The 24950-nt window shown below is 39.3% G+C and overlaps 1 protein-coding gene across 6 annotated transcripts in view; it reads left to right on the top strand.

Moving 5' to 3' along the window:
• Positions 1-24950, top strand: part of EBF1 (EBF transcription factor 1) — a 390537-nt gene that overhangs the window by 19695 nt on the left and 345892 nt on the right. For all 6 annotated transcript variants that reach the window (XM_032403630.1, XM_032403629.1, XM_032403628.1 and 3 more), the window contains exon 6: positions 4563-4631. In XM_032403630.1, the coding sequence (XP_032259521.1) occupies positions 4563-4631 (69 nt within the window). The remainder of the gene's footprint in view (positions 1-4562; positions 4632-24950) is intronic.

Genomic DNA, 24950 nt, shown 5'->3' with positions numbered 1-24950 from the left:
AGAGCCTAAGAAACCGTTTTCAATGGATGAAGATCCATAGGTCACACAGTGATGAGGATATAATTGTCACTGTGATTTCTTTCATCAACACGGTAACTTATCTCTTAAAGTGCTCTCACGTCTGTTGTCCCATGTACTGTGCTGGTTCAGCCTGAGTGCACGCCTGCTTTAAACCTAAGCAAATCTGTTCTCCCTTCATCCTGTCCTGTCTTGTGTGTGGTGGAGGTGGTGCCTACCTTTCTTGGTCCTTCTGAGTTCAGTAGAAGGAACCAGGAGGCAGCTAGGTTTAGAGAAGAGATGAAAGAGAAGGGCGAGAAAGACTGTGGTGGGGAAGAAGGACTGGTTCTTGCTTAGCGTGGCTCTGGGCTCAGAATTAGGAAGCTGGAAGGGGGGTAGATGTCAGCTGAGTCTAAAGGAAGACATTTCTTCCCCAACTTACGGTTGATTTTCAGTTTTTTAATAGGGAAGTAATACTGCAATAAAAAGCAGAATATATATAAAATATATACCCTCCATTCCTTCCCACTTCCTATTCCACTCCCTACAGGTTACTTCTTGGAAGTTTATATTCATTTATTCAAAACATATTTCCTGAGGGTCTCCTGTGCCCTGGTCTCTGTTCTAGTTGCGGCCTAGAACAAAACAGTCTAAGACCCTGTCCTCATGGACAGGCAGACAGCATAGAAGAAAATAAATATAAAATATAATGTGCTGGGCGCCAGGGAGAAAAGTGAGACAGGATGAGGGAGAGCTCTAGGGCAGTCAGGCAGGGAAGGGCTTTTTAAGGTGGTGACTTTGCCTAGAGATTTGAGTGAAATGAGGGGTGAACTGGCTTGTGCCCAATTCTCTCTTCCTCTCCCCTCCCCCTCTCTCTTTCACTCTTTCATTTTTTTTCTCCCAGAAATAGGACCATACCATACACACTATTCAGCAGCTTGGCTTTCTCGATTCATAATTTGATTTAGGCTTTTTTCCGTGAGAGTGTGTAAAAACCCACTTTCATCCTTTTTAATGCTGCACATAATTCTGTATATACATGTATATACACACATGCATGTATATGTATGCACACATATATGTGCATATCTATGCATTTTAAAAGTAGGGTTCATCCTGTAGACTGTATTTTGTCACCACTCCAGATGCGGAGCAGCACCCAAGACTCCCAGTTTGGGAATGACGACTGTGATGCAGTGATATGACCCCCTACTCACCCCCCGCCCCTCCGAGACAGGAAACCTGTGGGGAGGCCATTTTTTATACTTTGCATAAAGTTTTATTTTTTATAAGTGTTAAGTGAACTTCAGCCCCTTCATTTTGCTTTCTCTTCATTCCTTCATTACCTCCTTTTATTCCTGTTCTGTCTTTCCTTCCACACTTCTGTTCTTCACATCTGCCTTTTCCCCTGGATCCCTTGGGGCCCAGCAGAGAAGTGGTTCTCATTTATGCTGTGCTTCAATTCATCCCGCTGCGCTCAAGGGCATTTTTATTTTAAGAGGATGAAGAAAGACAGTGCTTAAGTCAAAGGACCAATCTCATGTCTTGTGTGGCACTTGCTTGGGGGAGGTGGTTTGGTGTATGGAGTGGGATGGGAGTGAACCTTCTTTCCATCAGCAGTGCCTGATCAGAGGGTCAGCTTGGCTTCCTCTGTCTGTCACCTTCCTATTTCCTTGGATCGTATTTCCCTCAGTACATTACATCATTCTTGAAGTCATTTGATCAATCAATCATCAATCAATATTTGAGCTTCTCCATTCTATTTCAGTCCTTACATTACTCATTAGGTAAATAAAATTTACAGTTTCTTCCTTTATGAAGCATACAGATTAGTGGGGGAGCACAGTGAGAGGAGAAAAAGAGTAATAAAACAAACATTGATATAAGAATATAATTTGCATTGCGTTACATGTCCTGAAAGGAAAAACCAGGAGGAGCCTGAAGGGGGTCAGGGCCAGCCTCTCTGGAGAGGGAGCACACAGGCTGAGGCCTGAACAGCGAGTAGAGGCTGCCTAACCAAGGAGGGGCTGGAGGAGGAACAGACCAGGCCAGGAGGCCTGCCCAGGCCTAAGCCTGAGGTCAGACTGAGTGAGGCATATCAGAGAGACTGAAATTGGCCAGTGAGGTTGGAGCTTGGCAGCTCAGAGGAGAGTGACAGGAGGCTGGACGGTGGTCTGGCATCATGGCATGCCATAGAGCTGTTCTGAGTGCTGGGGGAAGCCAGTAATAGGTCTTGGACTGTGAAGTGACACAGTCCCATTGACATTTTGAAAAGAGCCCTCTGGCTGTTCTAGGAAGTAAAGCGTGGAGGCAGCAAGGCTAGATGGGAGGCCACTGCAGAAGTCCAAGTGAAGAATGAAAGCGACGTGGATGAGGGTGATGGTAGTGAGGAGAGAGAGAAGCAGGCATGACATGGAGATTCTACTCTGAAGTTGCCATCATGCCAGGTGGAAGAGCCCCTGGAGGGCACGAGTCTGGACAGGACCCGGTGAGGGTTCTACCATCGGCAACTTGTGTTGCCCACTCACTGTTTGGGGAAGAGAAAGGGGGGGGGATGGAAAATGATGAGGAGAAATAGGCCTTCCCACCTACCGGTTTTCTCCCTGGGTAAAGACAACATGGGATCTGTTGATAGGCAGCTGTTGGAGGCCTGCTGCTTCTGTGGAACACGGGGCAGCTTTGCTCAGGTTTGGAGGAAGAGGAGGTCGGAGGAGGCAGGAGCAGGAGGTGATAATGATGCTGCCCTCCATGGAGCACTTAGTAGGACCAGTCGCAGAGCCCAGCTTTATACCCTGATTGCACTGAATCTGCGCCCTGACACTTCGAGGTGGGCACCACAGTTGTCCCATTGCACAGCTGAGGAAACTAAGATTCTGTGGGGTAGAGTACCTTGCTTCAGGTGGCACAGGGAGCTCTGTCTGATTCTGGAGCCAGTGTTCTTAACCACCACGCTCTTCTGGCAAGCCCTTGAAATGTAGGCATAGGGGATCAGAGTTAAGGGATGATGGAGTTTAATTTTTAAACTATCATTTTTTTTTACAAACATTCCAACCACTCTACTTCTCATTCCCTTGTTTCCACATCTCTCTCTTGGGTATTGGGATACTTTGGGCTTTCTAGCCCCATAGTCCTGGTATATTAGAATGTAGGCCTAAAAGGAAATAGTTCCCTTTGAATCGGAAAGGGAAAGGTGGATGAAGTGACCTTCAGCTGGGGCTTTAACAAAGGAGATACAGTTCTTACGATTGCTTTCCGAAGATATGAGAGACAAAGAGAATTAACACCAAATTTGGAAGCTGATTCTCTTCTCAGAGATATAGTTAGGAAAGAGACTTCCCAACTTTGGTGAAAGACTCTCTATCCAGGAGTATATTTCTGGGTCCTGAAAATGAAGTTCAATGCTTGGTTCTCTCCATCAGCTTTCTAAATTTAGGCCCTATGATTCACTAAGTAAAATGTGTGTGTGTGTGTGTGTATGTGTGTGTACACACGCCTGTGTAAGAAAGAGGGAGAAAAGTGCATATTTTATTTATGGCACGTGATAATGTATAACCCTTGGATAACTTCCTCGCCTCCTTGACTGATCAAACATGTGTTTTATAGTGTGCCCCTGGGTGTAGACTGACCAGTGCACATATATTTTATCTGCAAACAAGTCTCAGATGGATAGTTTTCCATTGACCATGGGTAATTTTTAAAAACCTCAATTCCGCCCCTCCCCCCGCCAGAAGCATCCCACTTTTACAGAAATGGACAGTCTTTTCCTCACAGCTAGGGTGGGATTTTGATAGTGGGTGCTTTTCTAGCCCATGGCTGTTTTTTCTCTAACCTAATTAAGAGCATCCATTGTCAGGGCTGTGCTAGCCTTTGGATCAACTGTCCATAATGCATCCAGAAAACTTAAATGGTGGCCAGCACAGGACACAGAAGCCAGACAACATGTGGATCTCCACTTTCTTTTATCTTGCCTCTTCTTCTTCTTCATTATTATGTTGTACTTTTATTCTCATGAAGATGGTTCAAAAGCGAACAGTTACAGCTTTAGGATTTTGGGCAGGCTGGGGTTGAAGGAAAGAGATTTCTCCCTTGAAAGAGAAAGGAGAAGAAAAAGAATCCATTTAATACAGAATTACTGGAGGGGGAGAAATCACTCATACCTCATTATTGACGCGTTCCACACAATTAGTGTGATCTTGAGGGAAGAACGTTTGAGCCACCCACAACCCTGAATATTCTCATTGGGTAGATGTAATAATAATGCATTTCACAGTGAACTCTTCAATACTGCGGGCAGTGATGGGGAGACCCCATCTTAGGGCTGTCAGTCGTGGCTCCAGGAGAGTCCCTCTTCCTCCCTCCTTCTTTGTTCAGGGAGAGGTTAAGCCTGGCCATTAACCCATAGACGAACCACATAGAATTTTCTGTCCCAGGGATCCGTTGATTGCCAGGTATGGCTTTGTGGTAATTCTAGCATTTGCAACCCAGCAATTTGAACCTTCTGTCTGCCTAAATGATGATTTCACATTGTGATGGTTGTACTAAATCCTTTCCCTTTTGCTCCATAGCCGCTGTTGTGACAAGAAGAGCTGTGGCAACCGAAATGAGACTCCCTCAGATCCAGTGATAATTGACAGGTAGGGACCACTCTACTTTCACTGGATTCTTATTCCTCATTATAATGAAACACCTGCCTTGTGTCGCTCATGGGCGAGGGTGAGGAACGCACGTGGCCGAAATTTGCCTGTTGGTCATGACTAGTCTGCGCCGAGCTTTTGCGATCCCTGGGAAAACCAGTTGGAATGTTCTTTGGAGGCCCGTGTTCTTGGATTGCTTTGGTTTTCTGTCTGATTCATGCTCTTAAAAGAATATTTTTCTCTTTCCTGACTTTCTGTGGCTCAATCCTCATGCTGTGCCAGGAAGCTACAGAAATAAAATAATAATAGTTTGTGATTTATGAAATGTGGTTGGGTGCTTATAAATATTTAACTTTTATTTGAAAAATGTTTGAATCATTATCACTTTTAGCTACAGTAGTTCTGTTGGACGTAATCCATCTACATTTTAAGGTTTTATTTATGCATAAAAGCAGTTTTAAGGAGATCTGTGAACCAAGACTTTCTAGTGTTATCTCCCGGCATTTGATGGTAGCTCATACTGTATTGTAAGTTGATTAATTTATCCTGCTTGTCTTAATTATTGTGTTTTTAAACAGATCCATATTACTAATCTGACATGACCAAGTAAATCACTGTAGAACAATAAATCTGTTTTAGTTGTTGGGTGCAATTTGGAGTCAGTGTGTGCACATATTATGCGAAGTCGCATTCCAAATATTCATTTTACATTTTAATTATTGAAATTCATTGTATGGAAATATGTATGATAAACCATTTGTTACATAGCATTACTCATTGAGAGTTAAATGGCCTGGAAGGTTTATGGTTACTGTCAGTTGTCAGCTAGGGAAAGAGCTAACACCCTCCACTAGCTGGAAAAGAGTCTTGTAAATTAGACTGACGGATCCCTCATGGAGGAAATTAACAGCTGAACAAAAGTTCCTCTTTGGGTTTGGTAATGATGATTTTTACTGAAAAAAAAAAAAAACAGAAAACAAAACAAAATAAAAAACAAACCCTATCTATCTGTCTTTCCAATTCTTTACCTTTTGGGGCTTACTTTATTGTTTTTCAGTTAACTGAAAAACTGCTTCCTTGTAATTTATGTCAAAACATTGATTTGTTGATTTGGATTCATGTGATTCTCCAGGCTTCAACCCAATTTTTTGTTGCCCACTAGCTTTATAAAGCTTACGTTTCAATCAGGTATTTTAACTAAATATCTCTCTAATATTTACCCAAAACATGCCCCTTTGCTTGATAACTGAGTCTTAATATACTTGATTCCAAGTTAATACACGTTTTTTGTGTGAGGTGAGCTTCTATGCCGCCTGTAGGTTTGGAACAGCATGTTTATGTGCGAGAGCAGACCTGCCATTCGTGTAATTCCTTTTTTCTGCAATGGAAGATAAATCTTCAGATGAAAAAGGTCAAAACTAAATATAACCTTTATGCTGTTTGTTTTATTTAAATCCATCTCTTCGAAATACCATTTGTTATTTTAAGCAAGTTTTTCCTAACGCTTCTGTTAAAAAGAAAGTGTTCTGATCAAAGGACCAGCCCAAACAGTCCCACAAACTTTGAAACTATAAGCATTCTGTTCTGCCGCACAGTTCCTTTTGGTGTAGATGATGACAAGCAACCGTACCTTGCCACCCGCAATGAAAACACTTCTTTTGCTTGTGAATGGGTTAAGCTTTTAAGTTCTTCATTTGGTTTTAAGCTGTGACTCTGATATAGAAGGTTGATATGACTGTGGTTTGAATAACATTTGATTTTGACCTGTTCTTGTGGGTTGCGATGGCATAAGAAACTTGACTCAGCAGCGCTGTAATTAGCCCGGCCCGTGTTTTTGAAACAGGATTGTGTTACCTGGATTGCATTAGTGTGGCTTCTATTGTTGCCGCCTAGCATCTGTCCCAGTAGGGTACTTAAAACCTTTTCTTGGCTGGGGTAGTTCAAACAATTTAGGCAAAATAAGTATGCACTTTATACTGTTGGTGGCTTGAGAGATATTACTCATGACATTTCTCCTTTTCATTTTTTCCCTTTTTGGTTTGACAAAGTAGAAAACAGTGTGTAGCCAATGTTGGTCTCTTAAGAGAGGAGTATTTTAAAACCGGCTGAAACCCAGTGGATCTGCAGAAGCCTCAACATATGTTTATTTGCTGGCGATTGCCACTGTCTCCCATGAACTGTCTTTTCAAGCAGTGATGCCAGTTGATATGCAAAACCCCATTTAGCTATTTTTATTTGCATCTGAGTTTTCAGAATTTATTTGTCCTTGAGTCTGCCAAAGGTTTTAAAAGCTCCAGCCCTGTCTCTGCTGATATGTGAAACTTTCATTTTTAACAACGAGAGAAGAAAATAACAACAAGAAAAGAACTCACACGAGGAAGGGCAAAATAGAAAAGATTTTTCAATTCCATAAAATTGCTGCAAAGGAAAAAAAAATGATGGCAACCGTGTTTGAATTTCATAGTTCCCAATTTGATTCTATATTACCGATTGCATAATATCTGCGTTACGTGCTTAGGGTTTGATTTGCTTTCAGATTTATGGATGTGAATCTCTGCATATTTTGCAAAAATAGGTTATGGGGCCTGCATTCAGTCGCAACAGTAACTGTTTTTACAAGATGCATACAATATGCAATTATGGAGCTGAAGGTACAGGCAATCACTGTATTAGGATTTAGCATAGTTTTAGCACGAAGTCACCTTTTGGGCACCAATAATTTTTAGCTCCCTTTGCTTGTCCTTCGGATTTTGGAAGAACACTGCTATTTTTATCAGTCAAAAGACTTTTAGCAGTGGTTATTCAGGAAAACTATTTATAGGGTAGATAGAAGACGTTTTCTGGTCATACAGCAATGGTGCAGGCTAAGCTATTTCTGTGTTAAATTTTGGCTGTATTTTTTGCTGCCAGTGATTTGGGGACATCAGCTTGGCGTTGTCTATCAAAAAAATGGAATTAACAAAATCAGCAGTTGCATGTCGTGATTTAGAAAATGGGTTTCTACTTCCTTCTTTTATAATAGCATGCAACAAAGTAAGAAAAATATGACCCAAATTCTTTTTACATTTGTGACAATTTGTCAAGTCCCTTCAAAAAAGTTTAGAGGAAGATTTCTGCAAATGTAGAAGGTGTGCATGTGGAGTTGACTGCCAGGTCATATTTCGGCCTGATGCCAAATGGCTTGATTAAGAATTATAAAGACCAGGATGTGCCCAACGATCCCAGTATTTGGGCTGCGTAGACATGCAAAAAGTCATATGTGTTATGTTTAATAACCGATGACCAGGAACTAATAACAGTAAATTTCATTATCATTGAGGTAAACGGCTATGTGTGGTAATTATTGTTAAAGTAAAAAGTAAAAACTGTCTTGCTGTTATTAAATTAAGGTGGAGATTGATTTAACATATTCACACAGTAACTCATATTTGAATTTAAAAGGTTTGCAATAAAATCCGTGTTTAGAAATTGAATAAATTGTAGTTTTATTACCACATTGGATATCCTTGTGTCCTAACCTTTTTCCTTGGAGTTATCTTAGTTCAATAAATAAAACCTCATTAGACTATTCCCATTTCAACGAGTTTATTAAATTTTGCAGGAGTAATTAGCATAAGCTGTGCTAATTTTTCTGGAAGACTAATGAGGGAGGTTCTTAATTAGGTTTACTTTGTAAGAGTCAGAAAAGATGATAATGACAGAAGTCACACAGGGTAGTCCGAATTGGGAACCCAGTTTTTCTAAATCTATAAAAAAAAATCTTCCCTTTTCTACATGGAAACTTCTTTATAAATACTTGAACTGAATATATGAAGTGTGCAGACTGTTATTCCGTATCTAGTCGGTTAGGGTTACCATCCATTCTTGATTTGCTTCACAAAACTCTTTATTTTCCTATCCTTGATTCACTAAACTATCTTAGAGCAATGACATGGGTGAATACAGATGGTCTTACAAAAACATTTCTTTCTCTGAATTATACGAATTATACTATAGGATTCCTTTCACACAGAGCCCTGAAGTTTCCGGTCAGATTAGTTGTGCTTATTTCCAGTAGGGCAGGATAGGGTATGGCTCAGTATTTGTCTGTTTGTTTGGTTTTTCAATTTAGGATCAGTGTGACTGATGAAATAGACCACTAAGTAAAGGGACAAAATAAGTTCCCAATTCTTCATGTCCTTGCACTGTGGATCCTGGGTAGTTAACACGTGGAATTTTTTCTTTTAATAGATAGAAATAATAAAGGGTGAAATTCTTCCTCAAATCATGTTTTCCCATCTCATGTGAATTTAGACATAGTCCTTTTGAGATATAACGTGGCTTGAATAGCCTGCACATTTTGAGTTCCTCACAGCCAGTATGAGCATGGATTTTTAAAGCCTGTTGACTAATATACCTCTAAAAATTTTGCATTTGCTTATTATAACTTTAACAGATTTGTCTTTCTTTTCCATTTATAAGATCCTTATATCTATGTTTGAGATTTAAGCTTGTGATACATTTTAAAAAATACATGAATTTTATGACGTGAAAAAGTTAGCTTGTTTAGAATCACTACTCTTTAGGTAACACTGACCCAAGGGTGTCCTAAAAAGAAAGGAAGAAAAAAAACCCTGTATTTGTCTTTTCCAGGATTGTCTAAGGATCTTCCACATCTAGATCACTTTCATTTAGGTAACACTAGTTGGATTTTCTTTATGATTATTGTCTGAAATAGAATGTTCAGGAGTGAAAATAGTATAATGCTTATTTTACCTGTTGAATTTCCATGATATACAGCATATGAAAAGCTTGACCATGTCAAGGTTGTTCAGAGAAGAAATTTTTCTTAAGATCCATTCTTCAACTGAGAGGTATAAATGCTATGACTGAACTTTTTAGAAATGTCTAGTGTTGTCTTATCAACATCTAATTTCCTGATTAAATTGGCCCGATGTATTTATATAAGATATACGTCCACCTGTAAAACAGGAAGACAATAGTAAAACTTTAGAATTACCATAGAGTGGGTATGTAATATGTATGTAATAAAGTCCTCAACTCTGTGAACATAACATATACTTTGTTGCAAATGAGGCTTTTCCTCAGAGTTTCATTTCACTGACCTTTCAACTCATTGTTTTGGCCTCTACCCAGTTTTTAGAAGGACCGACCACTGCACATAATCACAATGTAAGATACACAAACTGCTGTCTGGAGTGTGAACAACCAGAGGTGAAATTGCATTTCTTGGAGTTCTGATAAGCCTTTATACCATCTGATTTCCTAACCTTGAATGCTCTGTTAAAATAAAAGGCGGAGGAATTCACCCTTTACAATTGCCCCAGGCAGGATAATTGCTGTCTTCTTGGTTGTATTGAGAGGTTTGCCTTTTTCCAAAAGTGAAAAGCCAGTACTGACGTGGAACATTAATTTATGGTTGTTTATTAACCCTACTGTATTTAAACATTTGTTTTCTCAGTGGGAATTCCTATGTGATTATTAGCGATGAGGCTGATGTGAGAGCGTATCATTCTAAATTTTATCACATATCAAATAATACCATTCTGAATATGAGAGGAGCCGTGTACATTTGTGTGCAATTTGCTACCATGATAAGAAAATAGCAAATACAATAAACTAATAGCAGTCTGTATTCCATTTGCTATCAGCTATTCCCAAATACACAGCCAGGATACATTAACATGCATTTCAAATATGCTGACAATGTATCATAATGCAAAGTACTTTTACATGGTATAATACTACTGCAGACACTGTATAATGAACAACAGTGGTTTTCCTGTAAAGGAAGTAATGGCAGCAACTTCCAAGAAATGTATTTAACGAAGCTTCAGAGAATCAACAGTGTTATGTGTGTAACTGGCCTGGGCGTCTGCTCGTGGTGGGGGTTTTTAATCCCATGTCTTCATAACTTTGCTTTTGTGACAGTTTTGGAAAAATACAGAAAAGCAGTACAAAGTCCCCTGTGTGTCATCTAGCAACTTTGCATAGTCAGTTTGTGATGAGAATATATTACTATATTAAATATGCTTTTACTTTTCTAAATGAATTTGCTTAGAATGGGGAAAAAAAAAACCCAAAACCCTCCCCAAGTGCAACTCTCCATTGATAAATTCCCCTCACTCCTCCCTACTGCGGGCACCTGACCAAACTCTCTAAGAAGAGTTGATCAGATTTTAAAAACTCCATTTAGAGTTTTCCTTCATATAAAGAGATGGTATTTTGGTCATTTTAATTGGCATGAGGCATTATCTGAAATAGACTGCTAATTCCTCATTCTCTCCTCTCCCCCGTTCTAGCTTTCCTTTTACAAACTGGGTAACTCTACCCTGTTCTGGACAATATAAAATTGACCTAAATACTCCAATTGCAAGCAATGAAATATGGTGAACAGTACAGGTTTGTTTTTGGTTGCTTATTGGCTTTAAAGGTGTGGGTAGATGAAGATAAATCTCCCTCGCAAACTCTCCAGTTACAAGCCTTTGTCCAGAAGCAAATGAAGGTTTTAACGTTACAGTACTTATTGTAATAGAATTTTAATTGCCTTAATCCTGCTAAAGTGTGAAGCTGAGTGTGTGTGTGTGTGTGTGTGTGTGTGTGTGTATGTATGTGTGTGCGTGTTCTTCATGAGGAGGGGAATCAAGCCGGAAAAAAAAACCTGCATATTTTTCAATGGGGGATGGGGGTCACATATGGTAAATGATGCAAACTTAATGAATCTGATTTGGGGGAAAAGAATGCCACCGGCGTTTCATCCATGTAATATATACTCCACTTTCAGTGGGAACAGAGTGGTCTTCGCTGTGCTTTGGGGATTTTTATTTTTGAAGGTGAAGTGCTTCGTTTCAGTTCCAAACTTGCCTGCAAACCCTACTTGGAAAGACTTAACTAGACAAGCTGGCAAATTATATAGCTTGATCCCACACAATAACCTCCAAAATGGCACTCGGTAACTATACCATCCCGCTAACTGTTTGAGGCACAATAGTTTTGTAATGTAATATAAAGTAATAGTGTTATAGCCAACACATCTTTAATAAGATATTGTTCGTGCCTTTGCCATATGCTGCAGAGCAGCCTCTCACTCGGTGGGCCTTTTGATTCCTCTCAATAAGATTATTTCAAATACTCTAATCCTGAATCATTGACATGAATACAAAAGCCTAGTGACATCTAATAGATGCCTCTTAGCTTTGCTTTTCCTCTTGTTCCTTTCCTTTTTCTTCTCTTTTTACCTGACAAAAAGCTTATAGACACTTGGGCTCTGTCTCTCAGTAGCAGCATGGGGGGCTCCTCGTGAAGTATAAAGGAGGAAAAAGGACTGACAGAGGCCCGATAAGCTACAGAGTGAAGGACCATAGATTAAAAGTAAATGCCAGTAAATCCTACCCTGTACACTTACTTGTTCTTTTATTGTTTTCTTTAACACTTTCAGTGCCAGGGCAGAGAAAAAAGAGGAAAATAATAATCAAATTGCACATTGCATTTTTAACCTGGACATGGTTGCTATACATATCGTAGAGGGTTTTGGCAAGATTCTAAGATTTTGGTTCGTGGAAAGTTTGTAGTGGTTTAGAAAAAATGCCCTTTTAATCAATATCAAGAATCCCTCAAGAACTTTTTGCTCATTTGCTGCTCGATTGACCAAATATTGATCCGATGTGTGTGGGGAGGTGGGTGGGTAGACCAGAAGAGCCCTTGTGTAGGGTGTGAACACTCAAGACGTGGCATTTCAGGATTGAAGTATATTTTTCTTGTCTTTCTTAATCAGTGAATTAGAAATTAGCAAAAGGAAATGTTAGGGTATTTTGTTTCATGATATTAGCTGCTCCTTTCTCGTATGGCCTAGGACCCTGCTAGTGCCCTGAGTACTCTGCCCGCACTGGACGGTGCTCTCCTCTCAGCTGACAACTTTTCGAATGGTCGGAGGTTGTTTTCTCCTCCATCTTTCCAGAGCAACCATGATCTAACACTTTTTTTCTTTTCACTTTATCTGAATATCAGACAGTCATGCTATTTGCAACTTATTTATTATTGTTCAATAGAACAATAGTTTTCTCCTACTTTTAATATGCTTCCTTTTTATTGGTATTGTGATGTTAGTAGTGTCTTAAAACACCATTCTTAGTAGTCTTGGATGCAATGGTGAAGTTTCCTCACAAAATGGAAAGTTAGTTTGAAGAACCTTGGTCCTGCATCAGGTTTGGTTTCTCTCACACCCACATCTACACACATCTATGCGTGCACACACATACACACACACACACAATCTTTACAAAGACAAAAACAAAGATGAAAAATGAGAAGTCTCTTTTGTATTTATTAGAAAGATCTTTAGAAAAGAAAGTTGGTTATCTTTGAAACTATTATAGACAATGTTGCAAACCCATGTTTCTCTATACAATCTCGGTGTTTTCTTAAAGCCAGATTATAACCTCAGATGAATGGTGTACATCTCAAAATATCTTTAAAAAATTGAGTCCTTCTTTCTGTGGGTGTAGGAGTGGGACTGTCCTATTCTGGCTGTTCCTAGGGTCTCTTAGAGACCAGCATCTGAATCTGGGCTTACGAGCACCATAACACAAAACAAATAAAATCCTTGACCATTAAGAGTGTCATAGTTGCTTACATCTGAACTGTACTTGAAAGCTTTAGAGATCTTTATGGTATAATATTTCAGAGAATTCTCTTCACACACAAATGTGAGGGCACAAATTAACTCCATTTTACAGTGGGTAAACTGAGGCACACAGCCCAAGGAACTTTATTAGTGACAAAGCGAGTGATTAGAAATCCCATCTCTTAGCTCTCAGCCTGATTTTTTTTCCATCCTCAATTGCCCAGTAAAAAAAAAAATACTGTTTTTAGCATTTCATGTAGTCTCACTTATTTTTCTTGGTATCCATAATTCATCCTTGGTCCAAGGTTTAATCTAAACCTTTGTATCTAAACAATTTTTCTTAGGAGATTTGGCACTTAACTTTTGGGATTAAACATAATAATAATATGACATGTAAATTGTTGAACCCGTTGCTGGGACAATATTTGAGTTCTCATGTCCTCATCTATTTTGATGAGTAAACCATTGTGTGTTTCACTGGGAAAACACAGGCACTAATCCAAAGAGAAATCTGGGACAGGGCAGAGTATGATGGAAAAAGCATCGATTTAGGAGTCTGTTAGCTGAGGATCAGATCCCCTCTCTGTTACTTACCAATACCTGAGTCTCTGGGGGTTCAGCTTTCCCATCTTTAGTATATATTTTTTTTATTCTTTTTTTTATGTTATATTAATCACCATACATTACATCATTAGTTTTTGATGTAATGTTCCATGATTCATTGTTTGCGTATAACACTCAGTGCTCCATGCAGAACGTGCCCTCTTTAATACCCATCACCAGGCTAACCCATCCTCCCACCCCCCTCCCCTCTAGAACCCTCAGTTTGTTTTTCAGAGTCCATAGTCTCTCATGGTTCGTCTCCCCCTCCAATTTCCCTCCCTTCATTCTTCCCCTCCTGCTATCTTCTTCTTCTTCTTCTTCTTTTTTTTTTTAAACATATAATGTATTATTTGCTTCAGAGGTACGGATCCCGTGATCCAACAGTCTTGCACAATTCACAGCGCTCACCATAGCACATACCCTCCCCAATGTCTATCACCCAGCCACCCCATCCCTCCCACCCCCCACCACTCCAGCAACCCTCAGTTTGTTTCCTGAGATTAAGAATTCCTCATATCAGTGAGGTCATATGATACATGTCTTTCTTTGATTGACTTATTTCGCTCAGCATAATACCCTCCAGTTCCATCCATGTCCAGCTTTCCCATCTTTAAAATGGGGAAAAGTAATTTCAGTTTTGAAGATCTGTGAGGGTTAATATATCTAGCACAGGATGCGGTACATATTAGGTGCCTGAAGTCATATCAGGTGCTTGCAATTTGAACATAATATATTCTCTGTGGATTGTTATTTTTAATGTGATGATTGCCATGGGACTTTCTTCTAAGCAGAGTTGCCTTACTGAAGTTTATCATGGTAACTAAGTCCCCTTGGAGGAGGATTTATTCATTCATCTTTTTTTCTTTCCACAAATATTTATTGAGCCTGTACTCTATGCCAGTCACTGCTTTCAGGGTTGGGGATAAAACAGTGAATAAGACACACATTGTTCCTGCCCTCATAGAGCTTACAGTGCCTCAGAGTTGAAAAAAAAAAAATACCCAATAATTTGGAGTATTAATGGTAAGCAAAGAATAAATTGATTTTTTAAAAAAATAGAAGACTGCTATTTTAGATGGGGATCATGATCAGAGGAAAAGTATCCCTGCATTAAAGTTGCCTTTTAGCTTTTACTCTGTGGTATTGAACTTGGGCAAACTCTGGGGCTTTATTGCAGCCTACAAGGCAGTCTACACACTGGTTAAGACTTCAGGCTGTGGAGTCAGAGCACGTTGGATCAAATCCCAGCTCTGCCACTGTTGACTCTGGGGCTGTGGGCAGATCATTGAACTTTCCGAAGCCTCAGTTTCTTCATTTGTAAGACCAGGGTGAGAATAGTAGTTCTTCCTTCATAGGGTTGTGGTGAGGAATAAGTGGATAATACACAGAGGGTACTTCGCACAACACCTGGCACATATATCATATTCAAAGAAGATAGATGTTATTTTTAAAATAAGGGCTGCAATGAAGAGCTCTCTAAGATCTTTCCATCTCTGAAATTCTAATTTTAGTTCCCTCTGGTATTGCTGAGGCAGGTGAACTCTTTAGGAGGTAGACGGTAAGCCCCAGAGGGCAGTGATATGCATGTGCTGGTCACTGCTATGTCCCCAGCACTCAGCTCAGAACCTCATTGCTATGTAGTAAGTGCTTGGGGTATGTTTTTGTGAAATGAAAGAAAGGATGAAAGGAGCTAGAAATGCAGTTGTTGAAGCTGGTGGTCTCATCTCTCTGCATAAAGACAGGCTTGTTATAACTACACAATAAAGTGAAAATGCACTGCCATTAAAGAATGATGAGAAACAGAAAATGTAAGATAAAATATTAAATTTGTTACACTTAAAAATGTTAATCTTGGCACGATTACCATGCAAATCCCCTCATTGCCTAACTATTTAATTGATCAAGTAAATCACAGAGCAGACAAGTAAGTGAAAAACCCTGCTGTTGACATTCTCACAAAGCACATTTTCAAGAATATATTCTGTTAACTACTATGTCTATTGCACATGATAACCTGAATTTAAAACACACACACATACACAGGGCATCCTTTGCAAACAAGCAGATTTCAGAGAGTTTGGGAGAAAGCTTTATTTTTGTAGGGTAACTTTTGTGATTCCCATTATTATATCAAACGTGAAGCTAGTATTCGTGTAACATGTTTCGGCAGGGTCTTTGTTTTATATAATGTTAGGTGACTTAAGAATTCACCCTTTTTTCTTTCAGGCAGGTATAATTGACATGTTACTCCAGTGATTGAAGGGTTAATGAATTCTCTCTCTCCAACACCCCCCCCACCACTCTCTCTTCCTCTCTCTCCCTCCCCCAACCCCCTGTCCCCCCACCTCAATCCCATCATGTGCCTGGTTGACTCTGAAAGAAGGGGCTTGAAGTTGCCCACAGGGCATCCCTTTTCCCAGCCTTCTGCAAGGCCACCTGGGCAGACGGGAGCTTGCCTCCTGTCCTTAGGACACAAAATCCAATCAGGCAGCGCGTCTGCCGGGCTCTCTGACCTGCTAGCTGGCAAGAGGGAGGGGAAGCAGAGACCACTCACAATTGATAGGCTGCATCACTGTGGCTTTAGGGGGCTCCTGCGTCTACTGGAGGAAGGAAGTTCTCCCCTATTTCCAAGATAAGGTGCCATTCGTGAGAGCAATGTGCTGAACTAATCAGGTTAATTGAGAGACCCTGGATCGTCCTCACTGAGCCCATCTCTCCTTCCTGTTAAAGGCAGATAGTGCAGACAGACAGATTACACGTACTTTAGTTTTTCCCCCAAAGCCCATGAAATCTGCAGGCGTGCAGGGACTGTAGGCTCAGCTAAATGTCATTTGGGCCATTTAAGCATGGGTTCTTATGGAACACCATGGCTTTATACCAAACAAAACAAAACAAAAACAGAAACCAAGCTTTCCTCGAGATTGAGAGGCATGCCTTCAAATGTCTGATTTTTTCTTCTTCCCCTTCTTTTTTCATGTTAAAACAATCTCAGATCAACCCAGGATGGCTGTTGAAGAATCCAGATGGATTCCTCTCTGGCTATTTTATTTAAGATTGAAAATTAAAAAAAAAAAAAATCTCCTTGTGATGTGTCATCAGCGATAGGGAGTTTCTCGGGCTGTGTTTCGATTCTTCTGTGTCCAAGCCGGACTCTGGGGGCTGTGGCCCTGACTAATGGCATCTCGGGCCTCCCCATGGAGCAACCGAGTGGAGAAGAAAATAGAGCTGGCTTCAACTGAATTCCGTGAAGGGCGGGGGCTCCATCTCCCTCTTCTGCACTCCAGATGATTTGTCATAGTTTAATTTCAAACACTATCATTGACTATTCTTTCTTTCGACCCACCTCTCCCCCCACCTTTTTTTTTTCGTGGAAGTTCCAGGAATGACTTTAATTATCTCCACAATCAAATTCTCATTGCTGCCTCTGTGAAAGTGTGTAGTCATAGATGGCAGGGATTATTTTCTTTAGCACTTGGGGATAGAGAAACCGGTTGTTTCAAAATGAGAACCAGCTGGTTCCACAGAGCCCTATTTAATGGGGAGCCACTTTGTACACAAACCTTCGCTCAGGTCGGTCATTACGCCAAGCCCCAAATCAGCAATGTTTGGTCTATCAGCCTTTATTAAATATCGAGTGAGGAGTGATTCTGCTGATATGATAATAATAATAATAATTAAAAAAAACACACCCTGCATCTTTAATTTTGCTTCTTCTGAACACTTGCATTTAGAAGAAGCCTATCTCAAACTTCTTCCTATGGTAATTATATTGTAGATCTAGTTTACCACTGCTCTCTCATAGATGGCTGGTGTGTGTGCGCCCGCATGCGCGTGCGCGTGCATGTCTGTGGTTTTAACCCTCTCTAAATCTAGAAAATAAAATTAAGCTCATCTTTCAACATAATCTTTTATCTGACAAGTACAGTAGATAGATGAAAGGTAGATAGCCAAGTTGTGGGTCCCATTAATAGAACTGATTGGAGGGCAGAGATAACTGCTATTATCAAACATCTTTTATGCCATCCTGTAAAATAAGAATGAGGTGATATACCATATATATTTTGCTGACTTTCTCACTTGTAGAAATTGGTTTGTTGTCATCCCATGTTAATCTCTAGCAGCACCAAATTCAATTTGAAATGAAGAAAGTATTTTCACTAGTTGACCATACAAAATACTTTTGAAGCATGCAAAGAAGGAAAGAAAGCATAAAAGACATAGAATCACGGTAGATGGTCAGTTATGAGAATGATTTGTTTTTAGAACTCGGGTTGCATTTTTCTAAGATAAACTAATTTTGGGGCTACAGCATTTATTAAGTCAGGATTTGAAGGATTAAAAAAGAGCGGCTTCATAAAGATTTTTTAAAAAATCTAACAAAATTTTGTCTTACAAATGTAAGCGATTACTTTGTATTATTAATAAAAATACATGGCTAATTAAAAATATTTTTTACATTGACATCAACACAACAAAATAATTTGAAGGAAGGGTACAAATTTAGAAATTTATTCTCACAGGGAGTTTGATCAGTAAGTCCAGCCCTGGTTGTATAGCCCCGTTTTACTTGTTTTGTTTTTAGAATTTCCGTATTTTGAAACGTGGTTTTGGTAAAATCCTATCTAACGATTTTTTGATTTTTTGTTTGTTTACCAACTACTTTGATTATGTAATGTCTCTTTAGTTCAAACTATAATTCTATTGCATCTTTCCTATATCTGTATTTAAGGAAAATTCTGTGGGTTTTTTAATATAAAAAACAAATAACTGTTATATTTCCAGTCACTCAAATTTGAACTGAATTTTACTTCCTGTTTCAAAGGTCAAGGCAGACTGACCTCAACAGCAGTGTGGAGGCTGCTGAATTATTCATATCATTGACTTTGTGTCAGCTTCCACATTTGTGGAGAGGGATGTTTTATTCATTTATCTCATTTAGGGTTCTTCTCTGCACCTGTTTCTACCATTAAGTACCCTGTAATTTGCATTTGATGCTAATTTAGTTTCATATCAGCCTGGTCCCCCCTTGTTAATTTAATTTTCTAAGACCCTTTTCATTATAGTAGAACTGTTTTCCTCTTTAAAGCAAACATCTATACAAGTAATTGTATAAACTGCCTTTTAAATAATATCTTTTAGAAGATTCCATCGTTTAATTCCTTAATTCCTATAATTAGCCACGGTTTGATTAATGTTTCAAAGGGTTAAATTAAAATGCAGAATTACTCAAATGCATACTTGAATAATTTCTTATATACGGCAGTGTTCGCGTTTTGGTATTCTTCCTGATAATTCTCAGAACAGTGCGTCTTAACAGCAGTAATTTTCTTTATTTAGAGTGCAGTTTAGTTTACTAATAGTAGTTTCTTTCAAATCATGGTGCTTTCAACATTACTTGTGAGATGTTAGTTTTTTTCTTTCACCAATCCTGAAAGACAGTGGCTTAAAAATGTTTCTGCAACAGGAATCATGACATACCCAAGATAATAAGGGCAGAATTAGGTCTGATTCTTTGATATATCATGGAAGTTTGGTATTCTGAATTTCAGGAAACCGTGTTATATTCTATTACTTTGTATTTCTCTCTGCTGCTCCAAGTAGACTGTCTGGGTATTCCTCAGTTTCCCACACACAGCGGTTGTAGCGAGCTTTTGTTTGTATCTATGAGTCCCTGTTGGGCTTCACTTGCCAGCTAGATATTGCAGAAATTAGGAGTAAGTTGTGTGAGGAGGTCTGATTGAAATTGTGGCTACCCTGGTAGGAGTAGCCATGTCCCTAGAGTGTTCGCTGGGGATTAGGAGGTCATGAGAACTAGCAACTCATATAAACCAGGTATGCAGCCTCCTGATTGTTGGGGAAAGAACTCTACCTCAGTGCTTTCCCTGTAACTGTTTGGGAGTTTTTTGACACAAACGTGTCAGTATTCTTACAGGCTCCCTTTGAGGTGGGGATTTAAAACAGGGGTATGAATTATGAATTCAAGTTCTACGGTACATGGAAATGACAGAGAAAGGAAAGTTGTGGCAGGGGCTGAATGTTACTAAGAAGTTAGTCCGAACTCTGCAGTGACCCTTCTTTCCACTGGGTTGGATTAGTTTTATCTGTTGCTCATATTCTCTGGGAATACCAAATGGTGCAGTCGCTTTGGGTTTCCAGAAGGATTTCAGACCTATTGAAACTGGAGTTTGAAGGTGGCTTCTCTTGTTCTTTCAGTTATAAATGATTCCGGGGGCCTTCTACAAACAACTTCGCAATTGTGGAAAAGTGAAAGGGAATCTCAGTTTTCTAGCAGACAGCTTCATCTGTCTGGTTTCAAGACAGGGCCGTGGGTGGACTGCATGCTTCCCACAGGTCCCCTTCAGTGGGGGACTTCTTGGGTATGCCCATCACAGTGAATTTTTCACATCCTATGGTTTATTAAGCTAGTTTTGCGCTTGTGCTGGTGGGCCTAAAACAACATGAGAGTTTTCAGGATTGAAATATGGGATCTTTATTCATTAACACAACGTTTGCTTACTGATCCTCTCTTCCCCCCATATAAATATTCTCTGTAGCTTGGGCAAGTCTGTGAGTTCCACCAGAAAATTCTCCTTGCGGTTTGATTAAACAGCTGGGTTTAAAAACAATAAGGAATGTTTGCAGAGCTTTTAAGAATGCAAAATTTTCCCACCTGAGCCTAGTTGGTGCTTGGCATTCTACTGTTAGACTCTCATTGCTTTAGCTAAGAGCCTTTGATCTCTCCTAAGACATATATAACTTTGGGGGAGGCTAACACTTTAATTCGATCACTCATCTACCTCTGAGGGAACGAAATAAAGATTTTATAGTGTTCAGGTCTTTTCAGTGTATAGAGCTGTTTGACCTATATTGCTTTAGTTCCCACAACACTAAATGAGATAAGTAGGGGTTTTTGTACCCATTTCACAGATACAGAGAATGAATAGTTTAGCTTCATAAAAGTAATAATAAACCTAGCCAGGTCTCAAGGCTTTCAGGGAAGGCTTTCAGAAGAATCTAGGTTCTTATAGGAACAGACCAGGTTTCCCTTTGAACTGAAGAGACTCTCAGAGATTACAGTCCAGTCCCTTCATTTTACAGATGAGAAAGGTGAGGCCAACAGAAGCTCAGTAACATTGCCCAAAGATCTAATTAGCCTCAGAGCCAGGACCTTAAGCCAAGTCCCTGGCTCTGATTCAGTGGCTTTTCTGCTACTACTCTGGCCATCTGGGTCCCGCTTTGCTCTTTATTTCACCTTGTGTGAGATCAGCCTTAAGGAAGGGTATAACTTGTATTTTCTGGATTTGGGTCTAGGGAAACCCATGGGCCCCATATTTCCAACAATGCCCAGAATGGTACAGTGGACATACAAGGAGTGTGTGTTAAATTGCTTCTAAGAAATTATAACAGTCCTGGAGAGGGGGAAACCATCATAAATTATTACTTTATTTTTATTTTTTATTTTATTTTTTTAATTATTACTTTATTTTTAGAAGCTTATATATTTCACTCATTTGCAACTGTGCTTATTTATGCTATGTCATAACATTTGCAAAAAATAGCAATTTTTGTTTATATTTCTCAGAGATATTTCATCAATAGTCATCTTTCAGTAGGAATTTTATAAAAGTTCTTCTATTCTAGACATCTCATCACGAGCAGTTGTCTCTGACTATTATCTTTCTCTGGAAGGCGCTGACATACGTAAATATTGAACTTGGTAATTTTCAAAGTAAGTCCTAAGTTTAAAAAATCATCATATATTTAAACCTAAACAAATGTAATAAACCCTTTCCAGAAATAATAATAAAGGAAATGAGGTGTTGTTGTACAATCTAATTCTGAAGAAATCGTAGTGGAAGGGGGAAAAAGTACGTCGAACTTCCCTCTACTCAGAACTGCCTTTGCGTAGCATGTTGCCTGAGCATATTTGTCACACCTCTTGAACTGCCAAGGAGGGGCAGCAGTCATGGGCATGGGGCTGAGAGAAATTAGTAGCCCCTGGTGTAGTCTCCAGCTGAACCGCAAGAGAGTGATTCCATAGGCAAAGTGCGCTCACCCGGGAGGCTGGAGTGGGTAATCAGCAGCTTCCGTACTTTTTTCAGGTTGTTGGAGAAAGTAGAAGCAACATATACCCCAGCCTCTGTATTAGATGCCTATCTGGCCTGCCTAAAACGACTGGGCTGATGTGGAGGAATGTTAATTTTCCATCTTGGTTCAAATATGTGACTGACTGTCACTTAGCTAAGGGCTAAGACTTTTTCTTCTGCATCCACTATTTAGTCATTGGGGCCAATGCCTAGTTTAAAAAAGATGAAATTTCAAATCAGTATATTTTCTCTCCTTCTCTTTTCCTCTTCTCATATTAGCACAAACCATTTGAGAGGCCGAATTCCCTTATGCTCCCAAATGTTTGGATGTTGGAACCCAGAAAGAATAATTTTGCTCAACCTATAAAAAATCGTTTCTTGATGGGTTATACTCCTGTTTGGGAGCCATTGTTTTCATTCACAGAGGTGATGGAGACAAACATCCAGTGATTTCATTGACCTCAAATAGGAAAGATGAACTGGGATGTTAATTTTTTCACTAAATGTTTGGGAAGCATCTACTGTATGACATAAAATGTAGCCCCTATCTCTGAGTGGGGACCACCCTAGAGGTATCATGTGGCCCTTCCAGGGCCCTTACTCATTAAAGAAAGAGCACTTGGTATAGAATCCCTTTCTCTTTTCCAAATCACCACCAATTCCATTGAGTCACATCTTTCTCCCTCATCACCTGGCCCCCTCCCTCACGTTCATGAAGTAACTCACTATGTATCAGATTCAACGTAGGTTAATGTCCTACTATGCTAATTTTCGATCTTCAAGATATTATTACCTTCATTACAAATCCAAATTCGAGAATATCCTTCTGTTAAGGAGCAAGCATGCTTTGGTTCTGTTATAGGCCTGATAAGTTAAATCGTTCATGCTGAAGTTGGATTTTTCATTTGTAATGAAAATGAGAAGCAACCTGGTGAAGAATGCTGAAGTAGGACACAGGAGACCTGGTTTTTAATACCGCCTCTGCCATTATTTAGATACGTGAGCTTCGGCCAGTCTCTTAGCTTCTCTGGGTTTCAGTTTCCCCATTTATAAAATGAGAGAATTGGACACCTAGGATCTGTAAGGTTCCCTCTCTCTCAATGATTTTAATCCTCTATACTCCTGTAAATCTGGTCACCTCTTACATCTAACATTGGACAGTAGCTTATTCTTAAACATTTGCTTGCTCAGCAGCTATACTATAAGTAAATAGCAACCTCACAGTTAGAACTGAGCAACCAGCAATATTTTCAACCAACTTTCACTCCTTCATTACTTTGTCCCAGGTATCCGCTAGGTAGTAAGAGGGCAAGGCCCCCATCTATTGCTGAGATCTATGGTTAAGGCAGGGGGCTATTGGGTGAGGTCATTAGATGATGTAACTTACAAGACTAGTTGAGTTGGTATATTTAAATTTATTAGTAGCATAACTTGGGCAAGGTGGGAAAGGGAGCTAGCAAGAAAAATTGTAGGCATGCAAAATATGAGGCATGTGGACAAGCACATTTATCTACATGAGATAGTAACTCCAAATTATTATTTATCTATACTTTCTGGATGGATAATTCCCTTTAAGACCAAATAACAGTATCTTTAGAATAAAGCTATGAAGTTCTATGCTTTGCTAGCATACTGGGCTTGGGCCTGTGTGTGAGAATACAGTGTATATCCCTTAAGCTCAAAGAAATAAGAACCTCACAAAACCGCAAAAACATTTTTTCTTTTGTTACATAAGGAGATAAAAGACCAAGAAACAAAACTTTGTCCAGGATTCTATATATGTAGAATATGTACATATATCTATATATGCATATTTTAAAATTTGAAATGAAATTCTTGAACCCGTACATGTAAACATTGTAATATTTTGGCAGATTACCAAGGAAACAAACTTGTGAGTCCCATGGATAATGACTTTCTGAGAATTCCAGGTACAGAATAGGCCCTCTCAGGATTTCCTGTTTTTTCGTTTTCTTTCCTTCATTTCTTATTTTATGTCCAATAAACCTTTACTTTAAGCGGGATCAAGTGTTAAGACAAACCAACTACGGAGCTAATGTATTGAACATTAATTCTATAGTAATGCCCTATAAAAACCAAAAGAAATAAGACTAACCATTAAAAGAAATCCATATGTCTCTGGAATTTTTATTTAAGTTTATATTAGTGATAATGACCTTGGTTCCAGGGAATTCGGTAACAATTAATGACCAGCAAGGGGTCACTGGCCCCATGGTGCTTTGGGCCAACAACGCTTTCCAACATGGACAAGAACTGGTCATTTATCCCAAAGAAGTGCCCTGAGGTGAGGTCCTTATCCTTTTGCCATCTGATTATAATTTAACCTCAGCTTTTAAAGGACCCTTAGGAGCAAAGATACAATGGGTCATGCTTTCAGTATTTTAAAGAGTTTATTTTTGCCATTCAATTCATAATTGAGTATCATTGAATAGAGTTGTCAAAATACAGTTGATAATTATGTTCCTCTCATTCTGGAGCATGTGTACTGATTTTTTATCTGCATATCTCCTGGCTTGTATTGGTGTAGTCTGCATCCATGTATGCTTATAATCATATTCCTGTGTCTTTGGGTGTGTGTGTGGGTGTGTGTGTGTGTGAAAGAGAGAGAGAGATGTTAAAACTCTCAATGGAGTATAAACAGAATAAAATGAAATTTGGATTATAGCAACTTCATATACAGCAAATATCAGTCTTATTTGCAGCTTGGCAAGGTCATAGATAGTTCTGTAGTATGTAAGATAAGAAGCTGGAAGCTGAGTAAAACTAGTCTTTTCCTGGGGTACACCTGACCCGTGGCGTGATGACTGGCATGTTCTATGTGCTATTGTTGTAATTACTGTAATTACTGGTGATGTTGATGATAATAATAGCTAGCATTTATTAAGCTGCGTGTTTGCTAAGTATTCTCTCTTTAATCCTTAACAATAACTCCATGTAGGGAGTATTCTTATTTCCTCCCATTTTATAGATGAGGAAACAGGGACT

This window comes from Phoca vitulina, unplaced genomic scaffold (genome assembly GCF_004348235.1).
Source record: "Phoca vitulina isolate PV1807 unplaced genomic scaffold, GSC_HSeal_1.0 scaffold6, whole genome shotgun sequence".
Lineage (NCBI taxonomy): Eukaryota > Metazoa > Chordata > Mammalia > Carnivora > Phocidae > Phoca > Phoca vitulina.
This window is presented reverse-complemented; position numbering and strand designations above follow the sequence as displayed.